The sequence below is a fragment of the Ambystoma mexicanum genome, chromosome 8 (assembly GCF_040938575.1).
Source record: "Ambystoma mexicanum isolate Mex_15411 chromosome 8, UKY_AmexF1_1, whole genome shotgun sequence".
Classification (NCBI taxonomy): Eukaryota; Metazoa; Chordata; class Amphibia; order Caudata; family Ambystomatidae; genus Ambystoma; species Ambystoma mexicanum.
In genome coordinates, this window is record NC_090929.1 from 1,096,929,224 (window position 1) to 1,096,956,665 (window position 27,442).

The 27,442-nt window shown below is 49.5% G+C and overlaps 1 protein-coding gene across 2 annotated transcripts in view; it reads right to left on the bottom strand.

Moving 5' to 3' along the window:
- EPHA2 (EPH receptor A2) overlaps positions 1 to 18,942 on the bottom strand; it is an 85,779-nt gene extending 66,837 nt beyond the window's left edge. For both annotated transcript variants that reach the window (XM_069611102.1, XM_069611101.1), the window contains exons 1-2: positions 18,514 to 18,942; positions 2,976 to 3,043 (exon numbers count right to left, since the gene is read on the bottom strand). In XM_069611102.1, the coding sequence (XP_069467203.1) occupies positions 2,976 to 3,043; positions 18,514 to 18,940 (495 nt within the window). In that variant the 5' untranslated portion in view covers positions 18,941 to 18,942. The remainder of the gene's footprint in view (positions 1 to 2,975; positions 3,044 to 18,513) is intronic.
- Between the last annotated feature and the right edge of the window lie 8,500 nt (positions 18,943 to 27,442).

The following is a 27,442-nucleotide window of genomic DNA, read 5'->3' on the forward strand; positions in this document are numbered from 1 at the left end:
AAAGCTAGAAAGCCAACCCCCCATACAAGGGTAAGGCTAGAAAGCCAACCCCCCATACAAGGGTAAGGCTAGAAAGCCAACCCCCCATACAAGGGTAAGGCTAGAAAGCCAACCCCCCATACAAGGGTAAGGCTAGAAAGCCAACATCCCATACACAAGTAAAGCTAGAAAGCCAACACCCCATACAAGGGTAAGGCTAGAAAGCCAACCCCCCATACAAGGGTAAGGCTAGAAAGCCAACATCCCATACACAAGTAAAGCTAGAAAGCCAACACCCCATACAAGGGTAAGGCTAGAAAGCCAACCCCCCATACAAGGGTAAGGCTAGAAAGCCAACATCCCATACACAAGTAAAGCTAGAAAGCCAACCCCCCATACAAGGGTAAGGCTAGAAAGCCAACCCCCCATACAAGGGTAAGGCTAGAAAGCCAACCCCCCATACAAGGGTAAAGCTAGAAAGCCAACTCCCCATACAAGGGTAAAGCTAGAAAGCACGGGTAAAGCTAGAAAGCAACACCCCATACACGGGTAAAGCAAGAAAGCCAACACCCCCTACAAGGGTAAAGCAAGAAAGCCAACACCCCCTACAAGGGTAAAGCTAGAAAGCCAACACCCCACACAAGGGTAAGGCTAGAAAGCCAACACCCCATACAAGGGTAAGGCTAGAAAGCCAACCCCCCATACAAGGGTAAGGCTAGAAAGCCAACATCCCATACACAAGTAAAGCTAGAAAGCCAACACCCCATACAAGGGTAAGGCTAGAAAGCCAACACCCCCCATACAAGGGTAAGGCTAGAAAGCCAACCCCCCATACAAGGGTAAGGCTAGAAAGCCAACCCCCCATACAAGGGTAAAGCTAGAAAGCCAACTCCCCATACAAGGGTAAAGCTAGAAAGCACGGGTAAAGCTAGAAAGCAACACCCCATACACGGGTAAAGCAAGAAAGCCAACACCCCCTACAAGGGTAAAGCTAGAAAGCCAACACCCCACACAAGGGTAAGGCTAGAAAGCCAACACCCCAGACACAGGTAAAGCTAGAAATACAAGGGTAAAGCAAGAAAGCCAACACCCCATACAAGGGTAAAGCTAGAAAGCCAACACCCCCTACAAGGGTAAGGCTAGAAAGCCAACACCCCCATACAAGGGTAAGGCTAGAAAGCCAACACCCCCCATACAAGGGTAAGGCTAGAAAGCCAACACCCCCCATACAAGGGTAAAGCAAGAAAGCCAACACCCCATACAAGGGTAAAGCTAGAAAGCCAACACCCCCTACAAGGGTAAGGCTAGAAAGCCAACACCCCCATACAAGGGTAAGGCTAGAAAGCCAACACCCCCCATACAAGGGTAAGGCTAGAAAGCCAACACCCCCATACAAGGGTAAGGCTAGAAAGCCAACACCCCCCATACAAGGGTAAGGCTAGAAAGCCAACACCCCCCATACAAGGGTAAAGCAAGAAAGCCAACACCCCATACAAGGGTAAAGCTAGAAAGCCAACACCCCCTACAAGGGTAAGGCTAGAAAGCCAACACCCCCATACAAGGGTAAGGCTAGAAAGCCAACACCCCCCATACAAGGGTAAGGCTAGAAAGCCAACACCCCTACAAGGGTAAGGCTAGAAAGCCAACACCCCCTACAAGGGTAAGGCTAGAAAGCCAACACCCCCTACAAGGGTAAGGCTAGAAAGCCAACACCCCCATACAAGAGTAAGGCTAGAAAGACAACACCCCATACAAGGGTGAAAAAAGGCACCACTGAAGGGTACGAGGGCTGCCCATCCAGGCGGGTTCATCCGCTGCCAGGGATTACTTTGCCCCAAGCATGGAAAGGCACATCGCCAAATACCTGGAGGAAAAATTGGAGGTTTGCACCACAAGGAAGAAAAAGCAGGGACCCGTGCAGGCTGAAGAAGTGACACAGGGCTTATAACACAAACCTTCCCAGCACACCTAGACAAGCAGTCTCCAGCGTAATGCAGGCATTAAGAAGAACACTTGCAGATGCCTGGGGAGGTTAGCGGCACAGGACACAAACCCAACACACCCTGGCTCAGGAATGAAGGCCAGTCCTGTCATGGCATGCATGCAAAACCGGACCCAGCCTCAGAAGCGGGAAGAATAGGGCAAAGGCAGTGGCTGCGGGGCGCGCCAGAAAGGAAAGCCGAGTCAGGGGCCTGGGAAGAATAACAAGTGACAGAGAAAATAAAATAAAGCAAAGGCGTACTGCCGAGGGGGTGCGGGGGGGGGGGGCAGTACAGACAGCAGAGAAAGGGTGGAATAGCAAGAAGCTCCCCCAAAGAGGCGCAGACCTGGCAGGACGCGGGAAAAGAAGAAACCACGGAGGCCAAAAGCGGTACCTTGATAGCAAGTCAGTAAGACCCATTCAAGGGGCAGCGGGTCGGGGGAAGACTAGGCCTGTAGCTGCACAGGGACCAGACCAAAGCTGCAGATTACGGTATATGGACCCGACCAGGCCCATGCACTCCAATACACTCATTTGGCTGCAGGCTCACAGCGCCCAGGACGGGCCTGCGGCTCACAGTACGAGCTCAGGATGTCGGCCTCCATGCGAAGGTCCCAGGAGGGCCCGGGGTTTAGCCACGGCTGGAGGATTAACGCTGTCAACGGGGTTAGGATAAAGGAGGCCAAAACAAACAGCAATTAACCTCCTGACACGGAGGCCGATAAATGACAAGGAAACAAGCGCAGCGTGGTCATTAAATGCAGCAACCTAGCCCCCTCGTGCGCCCCTGGCCCCTCAGACAACCAAGCACCCCACACAGCTGCGTCACCTAACGTAGAGCCAGTCCCTCGGATCGGGCCAAATTCACAGCGTTGGGCTTCCAATCTCCCCCCTGGACACGCCTCACCCCCCGCCCCCTCCTCACATCTCACCGCACTGGCACCCAACCCGCGCATAGCCCGCCCCCTCCTAAACCAATGGCCCATCGCGTTCAGCAGGGCATCCCATCACTTACCCCTTTGCCATAGGGAATGGGGAGCCAGCCAGTCTCCCCTCTGGCCTTCACAAAATTCAGGAGCTCAACTGCAAAGAGAACACAAACAATGAAACATTGGAGGGCAATAAAACACACATACCGTTCAACACGGGCACACCCAAGATGCAATAAAAACGCAATCACCCCCCTAAGCCGAGCACCCCCCCCCCCACACACACGTCAGACCCCCAAGGGCAACAATAAAACGGAAAGGGACAGACCAGAGACGCACAAGCACCGGCCCACAACCAGCTTAATTTCAAAACAGTCAGAATCAACGACCCCAACCCATTAAGGTCCCACTCCACTGACTGCGACGCAAGAGGACACTGTGGCCGCCCTTCCGAAATAGAGTAGGCGACGCTCCTGTGTCCGTCATGGCACAGCGAGTCTTTCTGCAATAACACACCCCTGCTCCCTTACGCGAAACAACAACCCTCGCTACCACCCATGGCAGAAGTAAGGGGCAACAGCAAAACTATGGTCACTCCATGGAAGAGCCCAGGTGCAGTAACACGACCCTGGCCCCATCCATGGCGGGAGGGAGGGGGGGCGGGGGGCAATAACGAAACTCAGGTAGGTCCCTTCCAGGTCAGAGCTTTGGTGCAACAGCGAAGCCTCCCACCCTACATGGCAGAGCTAAGGTGCAATAACGAACCCCCCCATCCCTCCCATGGCAGAGCTGAGGTGCAATAACGAACCCCCCCCCCCATCCCTTCCATGGCAGAGCTGAGGTGCAATAACGAAACCCCATTCCTTCCAAGGCAAAAACCACATGGGCACAAGGGGTTAAACCCGCGCAGTAAAATAAAGCTCCAGCACACAGATGTTCTTGCAGGCAAATTGAGAGGGCAATGTGACTGCACCTGGGAAATCGCGTTGGAGGGGCACACGGTCGGAAACGATGCATTAACTTTCACAGGCTATATCCGCGACTACACATGACCTGGCTGAAGTAATATTGGGTGTGCGTTTGAAAATGTTAAAAAAACAAAAACAGACACACAAAAAATACATGCACACTCCTACATACTCTGTAAATGCGGCACACCTGGCCCCACGTGATCTCCAAACACTGGAAAGCTCCAACGATGGAGATTGTGTGTCCATCCAAACACATGCGGCAGAATGAACAATGGGCGGGGGTTGCCGCTCCAACAGGAAGCTCGGCGTTAGTGTAGGAGCACACCCGATATTAAGTACACCCGATATTCAGTACAAAAAAAATAAACACTCAGCGTGCTGTGTTTAAGCGCGTCCTTCCCACCCATGGCCCCAGATGCCCCCACGGCACTGTACCACGGATCTGTTGGCACATTAGCAAGGCCCAAGTGACCAACCTCTTTGAAATGAAAGTGTTAAACTTGAATACCCCTCCTTTGGCAGTGTCCATCAGGCCAACATGGACCAGCGGCGCAGTGCCCAGATTCTGAGGGACTAACCTAACCCCACCGCCGGCCCTTGCTTGGATTGGTCCTCAGCTGGGGTGCATTCCTGGTGTATTAAAGTGAACAGCCCAGTACCAATCGTCTCTTGAGCACCCTTAACTCGCTATACGCCACCCGCCCCTCTTCTCCCTGCCACCGGCACAGCTGTACCCCTCTTCTGTGCCTCTGTATCCTATCCCCCCCCCTTTGTTGTATCTGTTCCATTGCTACCTCTGCAAAGTGCTCCGTTGTGTATCTTTATTGGTGTATACCTCTGTGAAGTGCTGCGTTATGCATCTGTATGGTTGTACACCTCTGTACAGAGCTCCGTTGTGAATCTGTATTGGTGTATACCTCTGGAAAGCGCTCCGTTGTGCATCTGTATTGGTGTGTACGTCTGTGAAGTGTTCCGTTGTGTATCTGCATTGTTGTATACCTCTGTACAGCGCTCCGTTGTGCATCTGTATTGGTGTATACCTCCGCAAAGCGCTCCGTTGTGTATCTTTATTGGTGTTTACCTCCGCAAAGCGCTCCGTTGTGTATCTTTATTGGTGTATACCTCTGTGAAGTGCTACATTAAGCATCTGTATTGGTGTACACCTCCGCAAAGCGCTCTGTTGTGTATCTTTATTGGTGTATACCTCTGTAAAGTGCTCCGTTGTGCATATGTATACCTCTGTGAAGTGCTCCGTTACGGATCTGCATTGTTGTATACCTCTGCAAAGCGCTCAGTTGCTTCTCGAAGCTAGGCCCGTGCTCAATAAATACAACAATAATAATAATATTCATCATCAACCCACACCTTTGCCAAGCGAAGGAAAATGCATTAGTGATGCCCAGGCTCAGCAACCCTGCAAAGGCAAGAAGCTTCCCAAGCAAGTGCTCCGTCAATATTTGATGGGCGCAGGCCAAGCCTTCCAGCTATCAAATGCCTCAAAAATACGTGGGTGCTTTGTGATGGCATCAAAAATACGAGGGTGCTTTGTGATAGCAGTGGTGTTAAATCCAGAGGAAGGAATCCAAAATGGCCGACAGGTAAACAAAGGCAGTCAGATGCCATTTACCAGTGAGCAAACTAATCAGATTCACAGAAGAGTTAGTCTTGGCCCAATAGCTGGGGGGTAATCCACTGGTAAGTAATGCAGATATCAAATCTATTTAGACACACACACACAAAGGAGGTAATTATCAAAGAAATAGCATGGGGGAGGGTTAGGAGGGTGTTGTGTGAGGGCGGTTATGCCCTCTTGAAGTAGGTAACAGGTGGTTAACACTAAACCCAACAAGTGATCCATCCTATCCACTGGGAAGGCCTTGATAAGTGCCAATCCTGGTCTGGGCACCGAGCCAGGATGGCTATAGCTGCAGCGAGAAGCACTGGGGTTTCTAATCAGACAGTAAATGCCCCTCTATGTCAGATACAAGGGAAGAGAGTCTGCTGCACCGCAAGGGTATTGCATTTCAAGTTACATGCACATAACCCAGCATAAAACTGCCGCCTCAACATGCACACAGCACACAATTTTTTTACTCACCAATGGCTAATGGCAAGTGTGCATTTTAAGGCGTGTGTACTGGGATGATGAAGTGGTCAAACTGGGCCACCCCACAATGTGCCAATAAGTAAGGTCTAACTGCCTCAGCATAAAGGAGAGATGTACCAGGGCACCACCACACCCCATTAGCCAGTCAATAGTGTTTGGGGGAAGTTGTGCTGGGGACATGCAATCTTATCCAATATGGTTCAGGAGTGCTGTGTGGGAGACACACTTTAGAGCCAGCTCAACAAACCATGACATTTCTCTATGCACGTCAGCCAGGCCAACCGTGCGCCTGGACCTCAGGAGGCCGTTCTGTCCTACATCTCCCAGCACCTTGGCAGGCCCAACAAGGCCTCTGCTCGCCTCAGCAGACCCAGTCGGGCCACTAACAGGTGCACCTGAATACATTATGGTCCTGACCTATTTGGCTGTGCTTTCATAATGATCCAATTTGATCTTGGTCCTATGAAGTAATAATCTGTGTGACCAGCTCTACGGGTTCAACCAGTAAGAGGCTATGCGTTACCATAGATTCTTTCGAATACCATTTCACCTAATGAGATTTCACCGCATTGCTTTCACCGAAAATGTTATATGTGTAATGCATAATAGGTGGGGTAAGGGTATAAGTTAGGATAGGGAGGGGAAGATGCAGGGGGTCTCCACCCCACCCCGCATTATTTTTAAAAAAATATATTAAAAAAAAAAAAAAAAGTTGATTCGTTTTTGGCGGAATCTCCATTAGGTGAAATATTTTAGAAGAATAACATACATCCAAGGATTTGCGCACGGCACACCATGGCAGCCAACCGGGCCAGGGGAGAACAATGAGCAGTTTGAGGGAGCTGGACAAGTACACCTCTCCCAGAAGAAAAGTCTTCAATGAGGAGGCCGGCATCCCCAGTCCCCAAACCCATGAGCGTCTCCACAACTGATGACCAGGTACACACCGTAAACAGGCTTGGAAATTGAGGGGAGCTGGAAGCCATTTAGCTCCTGCTTGTAGTCTAGAAGAGCCTGGTTAGCTTGACACCAACAGCTACAAGGAGCTACATTTGCCTCTGCATGCCAAATGCCCATGTGAATTTAACTCTGTGCATTTCAGACAACCTATAAAATAAACATTACGGCACATATAGAACACATTTAAAGCATAAGGAGTCCTAAATTAAGTGGAAGTTAGAATTGTGGAATGCTATGTACTAACTCCTCGTTCCCCAGTGGTAGCTCCTGGTCACTGGTTAATGCCCGATACCCAGGAACTGCTTTTAGCTCCTGCTTATCCAATCTCAATTTCGATCCCTGCGTAAATATCCCTGAAATTGGTAACATATGCCTGAAAACATTAAAGTAGTCCTAAAAACTCCATGAAACGCACAAAATTACTCCAAAGTGTCCATCAATGGATGATCGAATTGCTAACAAGAAAATAATGTTATAGATGATTAAACAAAGCAAAGAGAACAAAACAAAAATATTATGCCAAGGTCTTCTGGAAATCGTGTGTCCTAACGTGAACTGCTGTCGAGTGTTTCAGGTGGGAGTTTTAAACAAGTTTAAAGTTATTTTCAACCATTTGCTGAGAATGAATTCCTTGCCAAAAAAAAAAAAAAAAAAAGCTCCGTTTTCACAAACTCCTCACAGCGCGAGATCTGCAAACATTGGCACCCAGAAGCTGTGAACCACCCCAGCCAGGAAAATAGGGGTCGTAAGACAGCGCCGCCCTTGCAGATGTGCTGTGTGCAGCCATAGGGCACGTGTCTGGGCATGCCCAGGCCAGGCGTAAAGCATCTTCCAACCTTGCAGGAGGCAGTGCCAGCTTCCTTTGAGTAGATAACCCAGCTCAAGGCCACAGGTCGGATGCCAACACTTGTTCGTACTGTGGCACCTGTAACCGTCACACACAGGCTTCCACCCCCACACATCGAAGAGGAAAGCAGGAAAACACATACCCAAATTAAAATACTTTGTACTGCCAGCTCCACCAAACTGACCGACGTACTAACTAACCCACGTCCCCTTCCTGCAACATAATGCCACTACACTAGACCATGGGCTGGCCACACTACACATAAAACACACCAAGAACCAATTCAATGATCGCACCCCATGATCTCGCTGAGATTCTGGAAGCACACCTAGAGAAAACCACCCGCCACAGTCCATAAAACGAGTGTACACACCAAGACACCAGATAGTCATACGGCAACAGCGACCCACGACTCTAGATCCCTCATGGATACAGTCCAACCAGTGCGCACAACCACAACCCATCCAAAATCAGGCGACACACTAACACCAACACAAGCACTGAATGCCCCCACCCCCCAGGCACTGTGTCTTACCCATGGGGCTACAACACACAGACCCTCCCGTACCAACACCCACAGACAAACAATACTCACTGACGCCAGTTCCTTCTGGTTCTGAACCTACCCTACTCACACCCCCTCTTTTGCAGAGCCACGCGAGCGCCTGGAGACTGCCCGTGGGTGGTAGCGGCGCATGTTATAAATCAACACAACAGAACATAACAGGTGAGGCAAGGCCCCTCTCTTCAAAGATACCTGTTGGAGTTCCAAATCCAGACCTTTCATGACAGAAGACAATCATTTTTTAAAAAGGCATTTGTGGGTTTCTTAGATTTAACAAAATGAATTACACTAATTTCTGTAAATAAATGGGATGGTAGAAAATGAAAAAAAACAACCCCAAAAATATTGTAATCTACCCCCTCTCAGACAGGATAAATAAAACGCTCCCGTCAGTAGTACAGACACCCCAGGTCTGTGCCAATGCTTAATAGAATAGCGACAACAATACTCCTGGACCTGAACAAAACAAAAAAAGGGGGGGGCGTTCCTCTCGAAGTAGAGAACACCTACCGTAACGACACCCTCTCCCCCTGCAAAATCACCCATCCTGTCGCAACTACTCTGATAAATATACATTACTGCACTTGGAGACCACCAGCAATTCAGGTCTCTCCTGTTATAATTGCACACACAATACTCACTTTTGCTATAAACTCACGCAAGGCTACATTGAAAATTCACCGGACCTCGCCAAGTACCGCCTATGTATAGACGCACGGCTGACAACCAATCAACTAAAGCGGAACCTATGATGGGCAGCTCCAAATCCCCCATCACCATCCTGGCAAGAAGACACAGGAAAATGCCCTCAGCCGACTGCCTGTAAAATGACACCCCAGATCGCTAAGATGTTTCTTGCAACTAAAATCCATTTGGTGCAGAAGACATTCCTGATTTTCCCACGTAGTTACTGCCTCAGCGCTGTGCAGATGGTTGATGCCAACAGCCATAACAATTATGCCCTTGAATAGCTGCCAGTCTACCCACAAAGAGGTCAAAACTTTACAGGAAGACTCCTAAAATTAGAACGATGGGATAGAGGCTGGATGTGGGAGGGTCCCATCTAGGCTCTGCAGGCACTCCACTGGCTCCCCAGCACAGGATCCAGCGTGAAGGAAGCCCTGTGTATCCCCTGCAGCCTCCTCCATGACAGGGGCCCAGAATTCAAAAGCTAATACTCTCATCCAGTGCATGCCAACCTAGCTTTAATATCAGTCCCAGGCCTCAATCAGCAATACCAAAGGAGGAGGGCTGGGGGGAGCGATCTCCTCCTTTCTGACAACTAAACCATGCAACACCACACTTGGGTGACTCTGTACCAGGACAGATACACATAATTCAAAAATCAGACAGACCCAGTACGGTTAGTAGAACGGCCAATGATGGACTGTCCAGTGGGTCAATAGACAGACAAGCATTTCACCATTTCCACTCTGTTATGGTTTAGAAGGCATAACAAAGGAATGTTGACCCTCCCAAGTGAGCATCACCACGTGGAAGAGATCGTTTAGCCTTGTCCATTCTCTGTACCGCTCACCCTTTTGGCACACAGTTTGGGGATTGATTTTGCTCATCACAAGGTATGCATCTCCCACTCAAGCTGAGCCCTAGACTACTTATGGGTTAAACAGCACTGCATCGAGCAAACTCTGACCTAGCGGGGTGTACGGCCATGCCTATGGTCACAAGACATTCAATATCTCTTGAGTCGCCGTTATGCGATATGCAGCGTTGTACAACACAAAGTGTAAACTAACCAATCCTCAGCTGTTCCCGAATTTGCCCGCATTCACAACAACTAGGAATTGTGGAGGCACACTGGCCTAAAATGCACATGTGAACAACAACGGCCAGGCCAGTACTTCTTACAGGGGGACAGAGACTGTGGTGGGCATGGGCCAGTCGCAGGTCTAGTTTTAGTGTCTGACCTGCGACTGACACAGCCCAATCCAAAATGGCCTGGCCATTTCACTACAGGCCAGTTTGTTTTAGATGTCAAAGGCCTAGGCAGTCACATATGAAACATGACTCAGCCTTGACCCTACCTGGCATTCAGAGGCACCGTGCAGTTGGAAAAGCTCAGATTTGCCTGCAGGCCGGCAGTCATTGGCAAGGAGGTATTTTGCATGTATGCAAAGAGCAATAGAACCTGCAGCAAGCAACATGGCTCAACGACATGACCAGCGTGGAAAGATTAACCACTTCTGAGTGGTGTACTTCCAGCCTCGTATGCCAGGTTCCATGTGATAATGTCGCCTGGCAAAAGTCGCCAGGTAGGCAACTCCCCCCGCCCCACCCCTAAAATACTTCTCCAAATATTCTAGGAGGGGTAAAATGTAATATTATGAACTCCCATCGTAGAATACATGTTGCACCATGGCGGCCATTTCCCAGGTGACTGACTATCATTGGACAATGTATGCAGCAGGTATATATAGAGGCCTCTGAGAACAAGTCAAAACCCTTTACCAAAGCGCACCGCCTGGTTCACGCCATGGCCCCTCTCGCCGGCTACTTTACTCAAGAGCCCCTTTATTCTTTGTGGGAAGCCAATTGATTCCCATTGGCTAAATACCCAATTTAAGCCAGAGTAGGTAACATGCAGCATTTGCCCTGAAAAAAAAAATAGACTAACTGCCATTAAACTGCACAAGCCGCCCCCCATCAAACTCTGGGGAGATCTATGCAAAGAAGAAATGTACCCAGGGCCATTGGCTCCGAGGTCCCACAAGTGCCAATACTCCGCTCATCTTCCCAGGCCAGCAGCGTGACCAAACCAAGTTGTGTTGAAAAGCGATTTGACCAGAAGAGTTCCAACAACATAAAGTGCTAATCATATGCACTTATCAATATTTTTTTTAAAAACTATGCACTTATCATGGATCTCACAAATAAAAAAGGAGAAAAAAAGAAAAAAAAAGCCTTTGAAACTCAGTTGAGAGCAGTGCTTCCAGTTCAGGCAACTAGGCAAACTGCACACACTCCCATAGTTCTGGGCAAAAACCAATGTACGGCTCTGGGAGCATTGTTGAAAAAAATGCGGGTACTGGCGATGCACACAATGGTTAAGCAGGCAGGCTAGTTCAGTGGGTTGCGCATACACTGCTGGGATCCGAGTGTGATCTGCAAGCCTCGGGTGCCATTCCCAGCCAGGCCAACTCAGCTGTTCTTCCTTCCGAGGTCAATCAAGGAGTACCAACTTCAGTTGGCTGATAACTGTATGCAAATGTTCCATGTACAGCGCGTTGGCCAAAGCGCTATATAAATCACTATCAACATTCTGGGATGGGGGTGTAGGAGAGGGGGCTCCTGATATCAGAGACAGGCGATTGCACAGGACTGAGCCTAAATAGGTGCTCTGGGAGAGTGGGGTAGAAAGCACTACCTCACAACAATTTGAAGGTATACAGATTGGTGACAATACAGAAACGCGTCACAGGTGCAGTCTGCACATTTAATTACAATTCAGATGTCGCACTTGTCACAGCTCGGTGCATCATTCATTTTGAGTGGAGAGGGGGGGCGGGGCTCCTCTGCTGTCTATTGGACATCACATTTGAGCTTTGTGATCATCATACTCAATTCACACCCCAAAAATAGTGATGCCCCGCACAGCACCACGGATAACAGGGGTCATGCAAAGCAACCAATGGGATGCCTCTGCTGCAGCTTCCCGAAGACGTGGGATGAGGTATAATGGAAACAGTGCCTGGCCTGAACCGACACACAATGTGCTCAGGGGCGATTTGATTGGATAGAACATTTCTTGCAAATCCGTGAGGGAACTGTTAAAAAAAAAATCGGGACAATGATTCAACAAACCTGTGAAAGCGAAAAATAATTCACATTTACATAACTCTCAAGTGGCTGTATATCAGCTTTGGCAACTTCCACCACTTAAAGATTTGACCTTTGCCTGCTGGGGCTTGAAGGTGAAGTGCAAAACCAGGTGTGCCCTCGCCACCCGCTCAGCATTCCGTGGGATCTTGCCCTGCTGGAAAAGGTCACGAATGGCACTTCCGGTCTCCGTTCTCGGCATAGAGAGGAGAGAACACTGCCTTCCGGTAGCGACGAGCCCCCCTTCAGGAGGCCGGAGCTCTCTGCGTTTAGTAAAACACTTGGCACGGGTGCTAGTTTCCGAGCCTACATTTAGACGCCATTGGCACTCTTCGTCGAGAAAGCCGTACTGGCAGAACTCGCGGGCTTGCGTTACTGGCACGTGGATAAACCGCCAGTCAGTTGAGGATCCCGAGTAAAGGGGGAGGGGGAGGGGGAGCTCCTGAGTGCACACGCAGTCAGGATCCTTCCTGCACGGAAAACTCCACATCCACACAAGTCAGTCCACCTGCGCAGACAGTTTGGGAGCGGGTGTTAAAGGGAGGGAGGGGCGCACAGGCGTGAACTTTGAAGTTGCAGTTAAACCGCCCACCCAAGTTTTCAAAGCTATAAACCTCCTAAAGTGTTGGATGTCAAGATCAGACGGGAGGCCCTTTCATGCTGAAATCCCCCAACAGGTCGGTTTATGGGGGGGACGCCTGGTGCAGCTGGGGTGTAACTGCCCTCCTGGGTTTCGTGCAGTAATGGGGGTGGGAACTCCCCGGGCCCTGTGCAATTGTTGTAATGGGTGGGGCCGATTTGTATCAGGCAAGTTGGACAACACAGTACTCTGGCCATCTCATGTGGAATGATTGGGGTGTGCTCACTTATTTTGCACACGCTATGGACTGGGACAGCCTCTTGGCGCTAAACATCGCAGCACACGAACGAAACACTCAGCAAATAATGATCAAAGAACTGGGTTTTCAGTCGCGATACGAACCTTCTGAATCAATCTACTTTGAAGGCCACCTGTGTGCGGGTGAGGGGCAAGGTTCCTTCTCGCAGTAGCCCACCTGCTCAGCTAATCCCACCGCAAGTAGAGGCAGCCTGTTCCCAGCCGGTATAGGGGGTATAACCGTGCTACTCAACGGGGCTGTGCACCCTTTAATCATATACAGAAGAGAGCTAACATGAGAAAACATACGCCCCGTCTCCAGGCATATTAGGTGGAACGTTTACATACCAAGAGCCTTCACCAGGTAATATACTCGTGGATGTCACGCTCGCGAGCAGACCTCCTGTGATGGAGGCCTGGCTTCCGCAAGAGAGCCCAGTTCTGAAGGCAACACGTAGAATTCTAACGGGGGAGACAAAAGGGGCCTTGCTACCCCGAAGGATCCGACAACGGAGCTTCCCATCAGAAAACCAATCCCACTGCCTCGTGTTTAAAGTAGGCATTTCCTCCATGTGTGGACTTTACGGGAATAAAAGGTGCGCACCTTTTAATCTTAGCAGCACTAGATTCCAGACTAGGGGGAGGGGAGGTTCTAGCTGAAGCCATTTTCAAGGAGGAAATACTGGAATAGAATTGTGATATCAGGGGTGCTATATGCAACACCACCCCCCACTGAAAAATAGTAATCGTTAAAATTGGAGGTCTATATGACTCCTGGATAAAAATGGGTAAACCTGCTTCACCATCGGCCCCCCAAAACATCTTATAGGGCAACAAAACCCATCCGCGCCCCATCAGACGACACCAACTGCTGCCTTGCTTTGGCAAGGATACTCACTTATTGAAAGGGGTTGGACGGTATATTGCTTTTTGGCCGAAGACTTCTAACCACTCCACTGAAAAAGGAAGTTATGTTGATTTATAGCGTGCACCGCTACCACCCAAAGGCAGTCTCCAGTCGCTGTAATGTTTGATTGCTTAATACATCTACTCTTTCTGCTACACTGATGGATGCCCACGTAGGGTGGCGCTCTTCTGTGTAAAGTTTCCTGGACTGCCTTTATATGGACATAAGTCATCATTGCCCTTTCGTCTGGCTTCCTCGTCGCGGTTCTTACTTAAATGGGAAGGACTGTGCCAAAACCCTCTTTTCCTCCTCTGCACCTCATAAAAGTATCGACACCACTCCTTGTGGTTTTCAAAATAATATTTTCAAACATCTCCTCTATTTGGGTGTGCACTCACTCCACCACTATACCTGTGACGAGGAATAACCTTGGCGTGATGAAGATTGCTATCGGGCCATTACTCGATTCTGCTCCCTGCAATAGAACGTTTGCTGCATTCGGCGGTTGGCATTGGCAAACGGGGAAGGGGGAGTTCTGCGACTGGGCTACGGTACTGTTGGACAGCACCGAAGGGCAGCGCAGAGTCCTATTATGGCTTTTTCTGACTACACCGGGGGGCTAGGGGGAATCATTTCTGCCCCAAGCCCAGCAGCTCACGTCACCATGTTTTCCAGAACCGGTCTTTCGTTTAACAAACTAGTGCATTGTGGGAGTGGTAGTCGTATCTGCAATGGAACAAATACGACGTAAGCATTGCAAAACCAAATGCTAAGTCGACCGTTACAATATGCAATCCAAGCAAACCCATGGTGTTATTTACAGCCGACTCCCAACGAGGCCCATTTTATAGTAATAATACCAACTTAAGGTTGGTTTAAAAAAAATGCAAGAGTATAGAACAATAGAGGCAATACTTTAAAAGGCCTACTTTTATCGTCGAAAGTCGGGACACACGGGGTTATCTTCTGGCGTTTAAATATGTAGATTTATTCTATGAGCTGGCTTTAGAAGTGCTCTTAATAGTATTAACGTGCTGATCGCCTCTACGATGCATATCACAACATGCATCGTCTCTGGAAGGGTAATGGACCACTTCTTGGCGCTTCTCCATACGTTTAGTGCATATTTAAATCTACATTATGTGAGAGTAGTTCTTGTCGGGGGACAGTCGAAGCGCCCTTTTTTATATATATATATATATATATATATATATATATATATATATATATATTTAAAAAAAATGTAATGTATCAACCTCGGTCGCCAGATTGAAGGAGCCTGCATTTTTCAGCAGAGCCGAAGGGATTTGCCCAGCATCACACAGTTAGTTTAGTGGGATCTGGGTAGGCCAGGATTAGAGGTCATGTTTAAAGAGGAACTGAGTATGGTTTTAGAAAGGCGGAGATGCCATATTTGTATTGTTAAAGTAGTTGTCTAACACTTTTGAGAGAAACATGTTTGATTTGGGCTCGGGTCTCCTAATTTCACCACAGGACCGGCTAATCCCCCGCCCCCTGCCCCAGCATTCCTCGGGATGAATCAATAAACCCGCCCGGATCCGACGCTGTGGTCCGCGCCCTACCGGCGAATTTTCCTGGTGAATAAGTGCTAGTGACGGAACAGGACTGACTCACGGCGGCGTGCACACGAAGCCCGGATATCCTGAAAGATCCGGTCCATGGTTACAGGGGCACCAGGCCGAAGCCAACCAGCAGAGTTCTACAGAAAGTGCCAGGCTAGCTGGGCAGCAATGTACCTGGAGCTATTGTGGAATTCAGGACACGTGGTGCCAGGGACGGCGTACCAAATCTCAACCTTTTCAGTTGAAAGGAACCTCGGGCTTGAGGGGGGGGGGCAGCAACTGCCCCCATGTTGCCCGTCAGCAGTCTTCTAACACGGCAATCTTTTCCTTTCTACATTGCTTTCCTTCTGGGGCTGTGAGTGTGCGCTTGGCAGCACTCGCCTTACAAGCTGTGTTTGCTGGAGCCATGTCGGCTGTCACCTCCCTCAGGGTATACAGAGGTGTTATCACCTGGTTGCCCGTGAACACTGGTTCCTCCACATCAGCCACTTGTTGACAAAAGGAGATATAGCTTTTCAGGGGACATTTAGTGTTTCAGCTCCCCACTGGGTGGCCATGTAGTAAGCGGTGGTTATAAACCAAGGCTGTATTGGTCTCCGTTATAATGTATGCACCCCACTGGTGCCTCAAAATGCTTTCTGCAATGGAGGACCCCAACCATCACTCTGAAAGGGGATCCCAATACATCTTCAGCCGGGCCCGGTTATTGCAATACACACGTGACGTCAACTGTGTGCAATTGGAAATGCACCCATCTGAAACGTTTCGTAATCGTCGCATAGGCACACGTCCTTGGGAATATAGGCCTTTTGCCACTGTGACATTTATATACAAAATTCGTGGAAATAACGGTCGCCTGCTAATAATAAAAGTATAACCGGTGCGTACATTAGCTAGCGCATTGAAACTATAACATTGGCGCTATACAAATGGCCAATGCAATATGTGTGCCTGCTATGCTCAGGGGTGTAGAGGACAGGGTGGCCCCCACACTATCACCAGTGAAATTCGGAGAGGTTTCCTAGCTTGATGGGCAGAGATCCTGCTTTCAAGGCAACGAACGAGCGGGGGCCTGCACCAGGACCAGGACACCGTTTCAACTTCATAAGCATCTTAGGTCATCTAGTAGCAGTGGGGGAAATCAAGCCTTTAACACTGTGTGTTTAGAGTTGAAGGGGTGGAGGGCGAGTGGCACACGTGAAGTACCCCCACCATACACTACCACAAAGAAATCAGCCACTGTGCAGATTGTGAAACTGCACACGCATATGTCGGCTAAGTTCCCCCAGGACCAGCATGCTACCTTAACCCATGTGCCCTTGTTACCACCGTGGGCAAGGTGGCATCACACCACCCTACCCAGAGGGTCACGGCCCAACCAGCAACACCGTCCAGCCAATCACCTGCCACTGTGCCATCGCAGACAACATACCAGTGAAATCAATGTGCCCTCGCAGACCAAAAAGTGACCATGCACTCATTAAAACAACATGCCCAAAGTGTCCTAATGGGCCATCATAGTCAAAGCACTATTCTGCCCCAACAACCAATAGCGCCCAGCATGGTCAAAGTGTCCTACACTGCAGCACCAACGTGCCATCCCAGACATTGACACCAACGTAACCACGGCGGCATCATGCTCAATGCACCATGGCAGCCACTGCAGCCCATGTGCCAACTGAGCCAAGATTCCCATGACCATGTTCCACAGCAAACATGAGCCAAGCCTGCAAGCGTGACAGCTTGCACCCGAACCCCCATTATGCCATTGCGGCACGCGTGCCACACAGTATGCAGGGCTCGAAACTAAGATTCGCCGAATAGACATGAGCTGCCACTGGGGAAACCAGGGGCGAGTACCCATCGCATTGCAAATGCACGTGAGGTACCCACTTCAACGTGTTTCCCATCCATTGCGTTTCAAAGTGTACCAGATGAGTTGTGATTTTTCTTTATTACCGTACTCAAAGTGAATGCCACATATGCGTATTTGCACAGCACCCGTAGCAAGTAAAGTAGCTCCTGGAAGCTGTTAGTTTCAAGCTAACCAGGCGCTTCGTGCAGGAGCTGAGTAGTTCCCAGCAATTTCGAACCTCGAGCAGGTCAGCACATATCGCCAATAGGCACCCCTCCGCCCCCCCCCCCCCAAGACAGTGGGGTGCCCAAAAGTTCCCATGTCATCAGACCCCACTGGAAAATTACAAAGACCCACGATTCAGCAACATCATATAGCGCTTCGGGGGGGGATGATGCGCTGCTAACTTACACAGACACCTCTGGGCGCATTATCACGCGAGCTTTTTTCGGGACTTCTCCTTGCAGTACATTAGTTTATCGGGGGATTTAGTAAATGCTGACTCAAAGAAGCAACACTTTGATCCAGCCGATGGGCCAGCATTGAACCCCACCATTGCACCAAGCACAGAAAAGGTGCAAACTTCAAAACAAGCGCAGTACACCAAGTGGGTCAGAACATCCCCCAGAAGGAGCAGCCGTTCTTTGTGCCTGGCAAGAGCCCCCTCAGCCGCGGTTAATTCGTCTTTTAATGGGTGAGTGGGTGAGGGGGCAACTGTCCACAGATCAATAGCCCCGCCAGGTGTGTGGTGAAGTGTGTCGCCCCAGAGTCCCCTCACCCAGCAATTTCACTCCAGCATGCAAACTTTGCGAAGCATGAAGGGGCAATCACTCCATGCCAACTCTTACCCAAGAGACGGGTCAATCAGTATCTTTCATAAGCAGATGTGAGACATTTAAAGACTGCCACCACTCTACACTCACTCGCTCATGTGTATATAAAAAAGTTAAAGGGAACCGACGCCTCGCGAATCCCCAGCTATTCAGGGATTCCCCCAGCCACCTTAGCCCCCCCACTAAACACCAGGCTACAGGACTCGTCCACCCCTAGACTTTCAGCCGCCACGTTCCAGCCCGCGGCGGCACACACTCCAGCCGGATATGCGCCCTGCTCACCTTCATTGCTCTGCGGTGACCCGCGAACAGGCTCGGGGGAGAGGAAGGCGAGGAAGAGGAGGCCGAGCACTCGTGGGACCCTCATCTTGCCCCGGCAGCCTCCCCTCGGTTCCGCGGTCCCCGTGCCTGCTGCTCGACGCTCCTCCAGCGGTGCCAGCCCCTCGGACTCCCTCTCGACGCGTTGCTGAGCCACGCTCCCTCGGTGTTCCTCCAGGACTATCCAGCGAGTCACCCCTTTTCCTCCCCAAGTCCCGTGGTCTCGCACAGCTACAGGTTTCCCGTCTAGGTCCTGCTGGTCCAGCTGCAGCAGCCCCCGATTAACGTGAACCCCGTCCCCTCCGGTGCCAGCCCCCTTGCTGCTGCCGCTTCCGTGGATGGCTCCGGCACAAAGTTCCTGAACTTTGCTGGGTTTGCCCTGCTCATTCATGCCTGCAGCGGATGTCACTCAGGCCACTCCCTCAGGAATGCGAGGCTGGCGTGGCCGACCTTAAAGAGACAGTGCCCGGCTCGCAGGTGGCTTTAACCACTACACGCAGTAGAAGCTTCCACATACATTCCAACGTTTAGGAGCACCCGGGAGCGATATTTGGCCCAGAAATTGAGAGAACTGAATGTTCCAATTGGATTGATTTGGGGGGGGGAGGGTTGAATTATTACACCATTTTTTATAGAAAAATCGGGAGAGCTATAGGCTTCCCCCACCGACTATAGTGTATACATTATAAATATCCTTCGCGGGCTTCCACATAGAGGCTTGAGCAAAGCTGCTGGGTCAAACTCACAGCAAGCACACTTTGCAGAGCAGGTTGCAGGGCCAGAAACTATGCAGGAACCAAGCGGAGGCGTATACAGGGTAGGGCCTGAGCAGGCAAGTACCACTCAAAATGTGTATTCACCCATTGAGGAATTCGACCATCCGCATGGGGATTGTGCGCTCTTCTGGGCTTTGTGGACATTTTGTAAGAAATTGAATGATGGGAGATCAACCTCGGAAAATGTGTGGGGCTATGCTCTATCTCTACCTGTGGTGTCCCCCAGGGGTCTAACCTCTCTCCCTGGCTGTTCCACCAATACCTGGCACTTCTTGCCCACCGCATTGCTGCGCTCTGCCCCAACTTCCAGTGCTATGCAGATGACACTCAGCTCATTTTTAGGCTCCATTCAGCCACCTCTTCACCCTCATCTCAGACTGTCCACCATCCAGGAGTGGTGTGCCGCAAATTATTTCTGCCCTAATTCCAGTAAGACAGAGATTCTCCTCATAAGCACGCCCGCTCCCTCCTTTCCTGTCACTCTCTGGCCAGCCTCTCTTGGCCCTCTCCCTGCTCCCCCCTGTGAGCATAAAAACCTTGGGGTCATCTTCGACTCCACATTCTCCTTCTCTCCTCACATCTCTGACGTCTCTAAGAAGTCACACTACCAGCTGCACCTCCTCAGAGGTATTCTTCCTTTCCTCTCCTTACCCCAGAAGCTCACTGTCTGCAGAGCTCTGGTTCTCTCTAGGTTGGACTATTGCAACAGCCTCCTTCTAAATCTGCCTGCTTCTACTCTCCACCCTCTGCAACTCATCCAGGACAGGACTGCAAGACTTGTCCTTGGCCTCAAGCCCAGGGATCGTATCTCTCCAGGCCTGAAATCTATGCACTGACTCCCAGTGGCTGCGAGGAGAAAGTTCAAAACCCTCTGCATTGTCCACAAGGCCTTCTGGGGTCTGGGGCCTCAATACCTTCAACTCTCACTTCCTAAATATCTTCCCTCTTGAGCTCTTCGCTCATCTGCCTCCAACTCCCTCAGGGTCAGTCGCTTCTCCAAGCAACGAGTTGGTGGTAGATCTCTTTCTTCGGCGCGTGCCTCCCTCTAGAACAGCCTCCCTCCCCCTGAAACTTGAGGAGAATCATCTCCGGTTCCAGAAGCACCTCAAAACATTTCTCTTTGCTTCTGCTTTTTCTCCTCCTCTCCCCTGCTGACTTCCTGGCTGAAACTGAATCTGCACTGGTTACCTGGCCACCTTCTATTCTCGGGTCCAGGTCCCCTCCCCCGCCAGTCGCACACCTGCACTGCCTTCCTGGTAACCCCTGCACTTGGGACTGTTTCTGTATCCCTACAGTCCCAATAGCAGCACTTACACCTGATGTCTGCACTCACTCTTGCACTTGCCACCTGATGTCTGCACTTACCCTTGCACTCGCCACCAGTTGGCTGTACCTTACTTATTTATTCTATTATCCTATGTACTGCACTGCCCCTTCCCCCTTTCCATGCACTTGTGCGATCTGAATGACACCTAGCCTAGTAGGATCGTTGTCCGTCTTCCCTCTGTTCCCCCTCCCTTGCCTCGTCACGCCTTGAAACACTTGTGTGTAGGCACATTATAAATGCCATATCATATCATATCACATTTTCCTATGCTCGCATGCTCGCCGCACAACAGACACATAGTCAAGTGTACTCTGGGGTGAAACAGCCTACAGGCACAGTCCTCTCTGTCACATTTAATTGGAATGTGACAGCCAGGTGTACTTGAAAAGCATCAAGAGGCCCAATTAAATATCAACGGCTCCATGGATCCACCCTGCTCATTGTAGTTCTGTGTGGTGGCAATGCATACTGATGAGAGTTAATTGAAGCAGGGCTAGAAAGAGGCCTGTTAACAGAACTAAAAAGGGTAGGAAACCCAACACCTTTTTGATATGCAATGTGTCAGCTTGAAGCTAGCTCCCACCCCTCTGTATGAAGGGCAGTGAATGTCATGTCTGTGACAACTGTTTACAGTAGGCAACCTCTGCAAGGGGACCCCCTTTCAGAGGGAAGAAGTATGTGCTTTGATGGAGACAGAAAGTCTGATCTCACCACAAACTTCAAGGGAGACGTGTGCTTTGATCAGGAGCCACAGAGAGCTCAATTAACCAGAAAGACACTTTGATCAACAACAGAGAGGAAGATGGGTGGGACTTATTAGTACATGTTGTCACCCCTTACCTTTCCTCTTGCAAAGCGCTCTGGTTATGACCTCACGCATAACATAAGATTGTTGGTGCAGACCCAGAATTGGTTCATTAAGGTAGGATTAGCCTGCACAAATCACTGGGGCCCATTTGGCTTTAATAGAGGGTTGAGCCTCTCTTTTGGCAGATCATCCAACAAAAGGCATAAGAAGGACTCATTTGGAACCTGTCTGAAGGTACAGTCTGCCTTACAGCTTCCACCAGTGAAGGAAGGCCAGGATTTCCAAGAGGGAAGCAAAATCCCTCCCCTAAACATCTCCCAGGGAATAGAGGTAGATACCGACCCCAGAGGGCTCATCCAGCAGGTCCAGAACCGGTACCCAGCCAGCACACAGCGTGCCCTGATAGGTTCTGCCAGCAAGCTTCCTAGGTGGGAATTGCCAAAGAGTCTCTGACCAAAGGACAAGGCTGTTGCCCGCCAACACTCTCCTCAGCTTTGGGCCATCTGCCTTAAAGGACGACAGGTGCCCAGCGAAGAAGCTAGGAGGAGTGCCACAACAAGCATCAACCAGCGTCCATCTTTTAAGGACATTTTTGAGGCAGACGAGCCCTCGAACCACCATGACCGGCTGCACCACTGACTGTTGTCACGCTGCAGTCACCAAAGCCATCAGAGATTTAAATATATTGTCACCGAAATCACCCAAAAAAAAAATGGAGTGCTTCGTACTTCATGATATTTAAGCAAACACTACCAGCTCAGTACATGGAGCTGTACTTTGACTGCATGCTCTGTGCTTCGGGTGACAATGTACTTTGATCAAACAGCACTCTCCAGGTGCACAGGACCCCAAAGGGCACTTGGCCGAAGGTACGGAGCTAAAACAGCTAGCAGCCCCGACTCACGGTGTGCCCCGGCGGTGTGGCTGCACAAGGCCCCCACCCCTCCTGCGCAGCAAATAAAGGGTGCCTTGCCTCCAGCTCAGTGTCATGTAAACCTAAGTATCGGTCTGGACCAGCACCCAGTAATGAATCGTGGCACTTAAACTCCCTTTAGAAGAACAGCAAGGGGCTCAGTTCTGTTGATTGGCGCACATATTTGGGTTGGTAATTTGGGCTGTGTGGGGATTTCATTTATAAATGTCCCATTGCAATTATAATTGCCTATACATTCCTAAAAATGGGCATCTGATGACCAAGATCGGTTTAACAAAAGTAATCGCCAGCCCCTTTGTTTCGGTGCTAACCAAACAGATCTTGATGCCAGGGTTCAGTGAGGCCCTGACTGGTGCCGTCAGAATGTTGGGGAGTGGCAGAACTGGGGCCGGCACTAAAGGCCAGCAGCAAAAGTGATGCGCCGGAATGTCTGTCTTCACTTGGTTCCAGAGGCGTAACCAGGATTGTCTAACACGTGGGGTCTGAAGCTAATGTAGTTGGGGCCACAGCAGTGACAATAACATCTGTACATGGCCACACAGTGCTGCTGAGTGGGTATGTGACCAATCAACTTCTGGGGCACCACTGGTCCAGGGATGAATATCGGTTTCTAAACCATCAATCGGCCCCACACCTCTAGTGTACCAGAAGGGATCCGAACAGACTGGAAACACAAGTAAATTATAAACCTCCTTGTCCAATTTTGGTAACGTGGGCGGAGCGGCTGGCTTATCTCTGCAAGGTCGTGGATCGTTAGGTAGTTGCAACACAGCAAACATGCAATTATTACTTAATGATAAAAGGGACTGTCCAGTCAAGGTTGTATAGAAACATCTACTTTATTATTATCACAACATACCGTTCTAGCAACACTACAAAATACAACCCACCTACTTGGTTTCAACACAAAGTGAGCAGTGGGTCATAAAATGTCACTAAGAGACAGAAACAGGGACAGAAACACACTGTACCTTGGGCTTGTAGAAGTTCTTGGTGCTCGACAGTGAAGAGTCGGTTTCAGGGCACTTTGCAGCTTCTGCGACAGAGTTCAAGATGGGAGACAGATGCGGGTATCAAGCGGCAGGTAGTTCGGCGAGTGAAGCTGGACGGACAGCTGCAGGCTGGCCTACACGGCGGCTCATGGTCTAGATTTGTTGGCGCAGTGCTGGTCGGCGGGTCAGAAGCACTGTTCAAGGTGTCTCGGACGGCGTTAGCAACTGTGGCTTAACAGTCAGCAGTGCAGTCAGTTGCAGTTTGAGGGGCTCAACTGGCTTGAAATTGCCTTTAAGGCGAAAGTCGGTAGATGTTTTCCAATGCACTCCTAGCTTCTTCAATGGGCCTGTGTCGTCTTTTAAGGTGTACAGCCCAAAGTTGGAGGAGAGTGTTGAATGCAGCTGCCCTGTCTTTGGTTTGGTTCAGAGACTCTCTGGCACTTCCCACCTAGGAAGCTTGCGGCAGAGCCTAGCAGGGCACGCTGTGTGCTGGCTAAGTACCAGTTCTGGTGCTGCTGGTGGGTCCTCTGGATTCAGTATCTCCCTCTGTTCCCTGGGAGATGTTTAGGATAGGGATCTTGCATCCCTCTTGGAAGTCCAGGCCTTCCTTCACTGGCGGAAGATGTAAGGCAGACTGTACCTTCAGCCATGGTCAAATACTGAGTTCTTCTTGCTACTCCTTGCAAAGTCTTCAGATGATCTCCCCAAAAGAGGGGCTCTGCCATCTTTTAAAGCCAAATGGGCCACAGTTATTGGTGTAGGATAAGCCTACCATAATGAACCAAACCTGGGTCCCCACCAACAATATCCTGTATGTATAAGGTCATAACCAGAGTGCTTTGCAACAGAAAAGGTAAAGGGGTGAAAACATGTAATACTAAGTCCCACCCATCTTCCTTTCGGTTGTGGATCAAAGGGTCTCTCTGGTTAATTGAGCTCTCTTTGGTTCCTGATTAAAGCGTCTGGTCTCCCGTGAAGCTGCAGCGAGACCAGTCTTTCTGACTTCTGCCATCCACCATTCTCATACCTTCTGAATGGGGTCCCCCTGCGGGGATGACTACTGTAAACAGCTGTCCCAGACATGATAGTTCACTGCCCTTGATTCTAAGAGGCGGGACCTGGCTTCAGGTTGACACAGATGCATATCAAAGGTTGTTGGGGTTTCCTGTCTCCTTTGTTCACCTATGCAGCCAGGCCCCATGTGGGCCTGTTTGAAGTATACTCTTATTAGTATGCTAATTAAGTTAATTGCTACCATCATTCTGCAGGACTCAACAAAAGGACAGGGCTGATTCATGGAGCCTTTGATAGATGACATCTGTACTCTTGGCTGTCATATCCCAACTATATATGACGGGGGACAGCGCCTGTAGGCTGTGTCCACCCAGAGTACACAGGTCTATGTGTATGTCGTATGGTGAGCATAGGAAAATGTGTGCTGATTAGCCCCACACATTTTCTGGAGATTGATCTACCATTATTCAATTTCGTATAAAATTTTAAAAAAAGCCCAAGTGAGCGCACACCCACCATGCGGAAGGTCAAATTCCTCACAGCAGCATTACAGTTCAAAGGTGACGCTCTGAAGCTGGAGCATCAACTTCAAGATCCTGGCCGGTGTCCGAGGAGCAGTGCCCTGAAAGACAGGGACAAGTATCTTGTGATCCATGACGGGATTGAAGTGCTGTCCGTACATGTATAGATTAAAGTGTTTGACACACCCTAGCACCACAATGGCTTTTCTCTCTGAGCATCATTGTTCGGTGGGGAAGAGCACTCTGGTGGCATATGCAACCGCAAGATTTTGCAAATTTGTCTGTTCATGTGTGGACAGCAATTAGCCAGAATTGTGGTGCCTAGGGGTGAAGGCAGCTTTTGGCCTGCTGGAAAGCCTCATTGTTCTGTTCGTCAATTTCCACTCAGTTATGGTCTTGGTCAAATCACGTAGTTATTCTGTGAGAGTTGTCTGCTTAGGGGAAGGAACTGTCATGAGGAGTGCAAGCTTTGCACTTCTAAAATGGATCCCAGTGACTTGTTAATGTGACTTTCTTAGAACGCACTGTGATGCATTTGCTCCTGAACATGTGTCTGAAGAACTTGAGTCAGCCCTTGAGGAATGTGTTTTTTTGTCAGCGTAAAGTCAGGCGACTGTCAATTTGTTGAGTGAGCACACCTAGAAGGGGGATTTGTGAGGGGCCGCTGAAAGGCAAAGATGTGTACTTTTGTGGGTTGTAAAATCAGGACTGGGACTAGCGTCAAAACCTTTTCTCAGATAGGACATTGACAGGCACACCCAAATCAAAAAGGGCCAATATATTTTCATCCTCAAGAAAAATGCAGCTTTTGGGAGGTTTGTGCCTCTCATTTCGGAGGTTGTTTTCACCCACATAACCATAAGAATGTCCTTGATGGATCAGTCTTTAGCTTCTGAACAATCTCTGCACTGTCATTGGCAGCCATGTCTATCTGGAGGCAGTCTCATTTGTGGCGTTATGTGTTGGGTTTCTCTCTGGACCTGCAGACTGAGAGAAATGCGCGAGTTAATCGTGGAATGTGTGAATGACCTAATGAGGGTGTTATGAATCTGGTGGAGTCATCACTGATTTCCCGGTGGTAACCTCCTCCCATATGGCCAGGGGAAGGCGCTGCTACCTTATCCTGACCATAGGGGTAGCTATAGGAGGATGATCATATGGGAGGAGACAGCCTCTGGGGGGATGTCATGGCTCCATCAGGTGTGACATGGTATCCCCCGTTAGCCCTTGAAAATAACCTCCCCATTTCTGAAAACCTGATGGCCTTTAATCATACATCTAGCCCTTTTCCTATGAAGAGCAGGGAAAACCCTTTAACCAAATCTACGAACTAACCTTACAACTTTGGTCTACTCTGCCAATATGATATCACCTTTTTCAATTTCACTTGTCAATCATTCAGAACGGACTTGCCATCAAAACCTTTTTAAATGCTTATCCACTTTCCATAAGTTAATTGTTAACAATGGACTTCTGTTCCCAGAATTCTCAAAATACTGTGATGAAGAAGAAGAGGGATAGACCAATGTGGAGCAAAAGAGACTGCAATCCCAGTGAACACCCTAGCATATTCTGGCACACACCTGTGCCCAGGAAATGTAAGCAGCCCAAAATGAAAATGAAGAACAGCTGCTGTGGTAACTGGAGAGAGAGAGAGCTGCACCTCTCTACGAGTAGTGGAGAACCGAGAAGCTGGAACTGGTGTGGTGCAGCCAGGTGGCTCACCAACAAAGGCAAAAGGACCTGCTGAGCCAAGAGATGCTGCAGGAATGGCAGGAGCCAGTGAGGAACTTGTGAGCGTTCGCAGACGAAGCAAAGCAGAATTTCGCTTACCGGAGCCCAGAGGAAAGCAGGCATGTTGAGTGGAAGCCGCCGAGGACCAGCAACCGAAGGAAAGGCGGCGAAGGAAAGGCGGCTGTGAGAAGGAAGCAGGAGGGAATCCTTCACCGGTCGACCACAAGAGAAGATACCAACACCTATGAAAACCGGTGAGTCCTCAAAGAAGCATCAGGGACATCAGGGCATATCGGCGAGCACTCAGAGTGCGAACAATTGAAAGTTACTTACCCGAGACTGAGAGAAGAGACATGGTCATATTGAAAAAAGGGAACTTAAGTCACAAACATACTTTTTCTAATGTGTAAATGTACACAGTTTAAATACCTAAGAAGCAAAGAAAAGGTAATATATCAGGAAGATAAAGTATCAAATACTATATACAAACAACGGTGGGAGCAGGCGAAAAACTGAATGAACAGAAATCCTGGCAGGAGAGTATACCAGGCAGTCACAAGTGTGTGAAAACCAGAAGCCCTGGCGGGAGAATGCACCAGGCAATCTTAAGTTTGTGAATCAGAAGTCCTGGCAGGATAATACACCAGGCAATCTCATGTGTGTAAAACAGAATCCCTGGCAGGGGAGTATACCAGGCAATTGAAAAGGATTGTGTTAAATGGCAACACCACCTGATAGAGAGAAATACGAGGTGTCTTGAAAGAAACCAATATTGTGTAGCCAAACA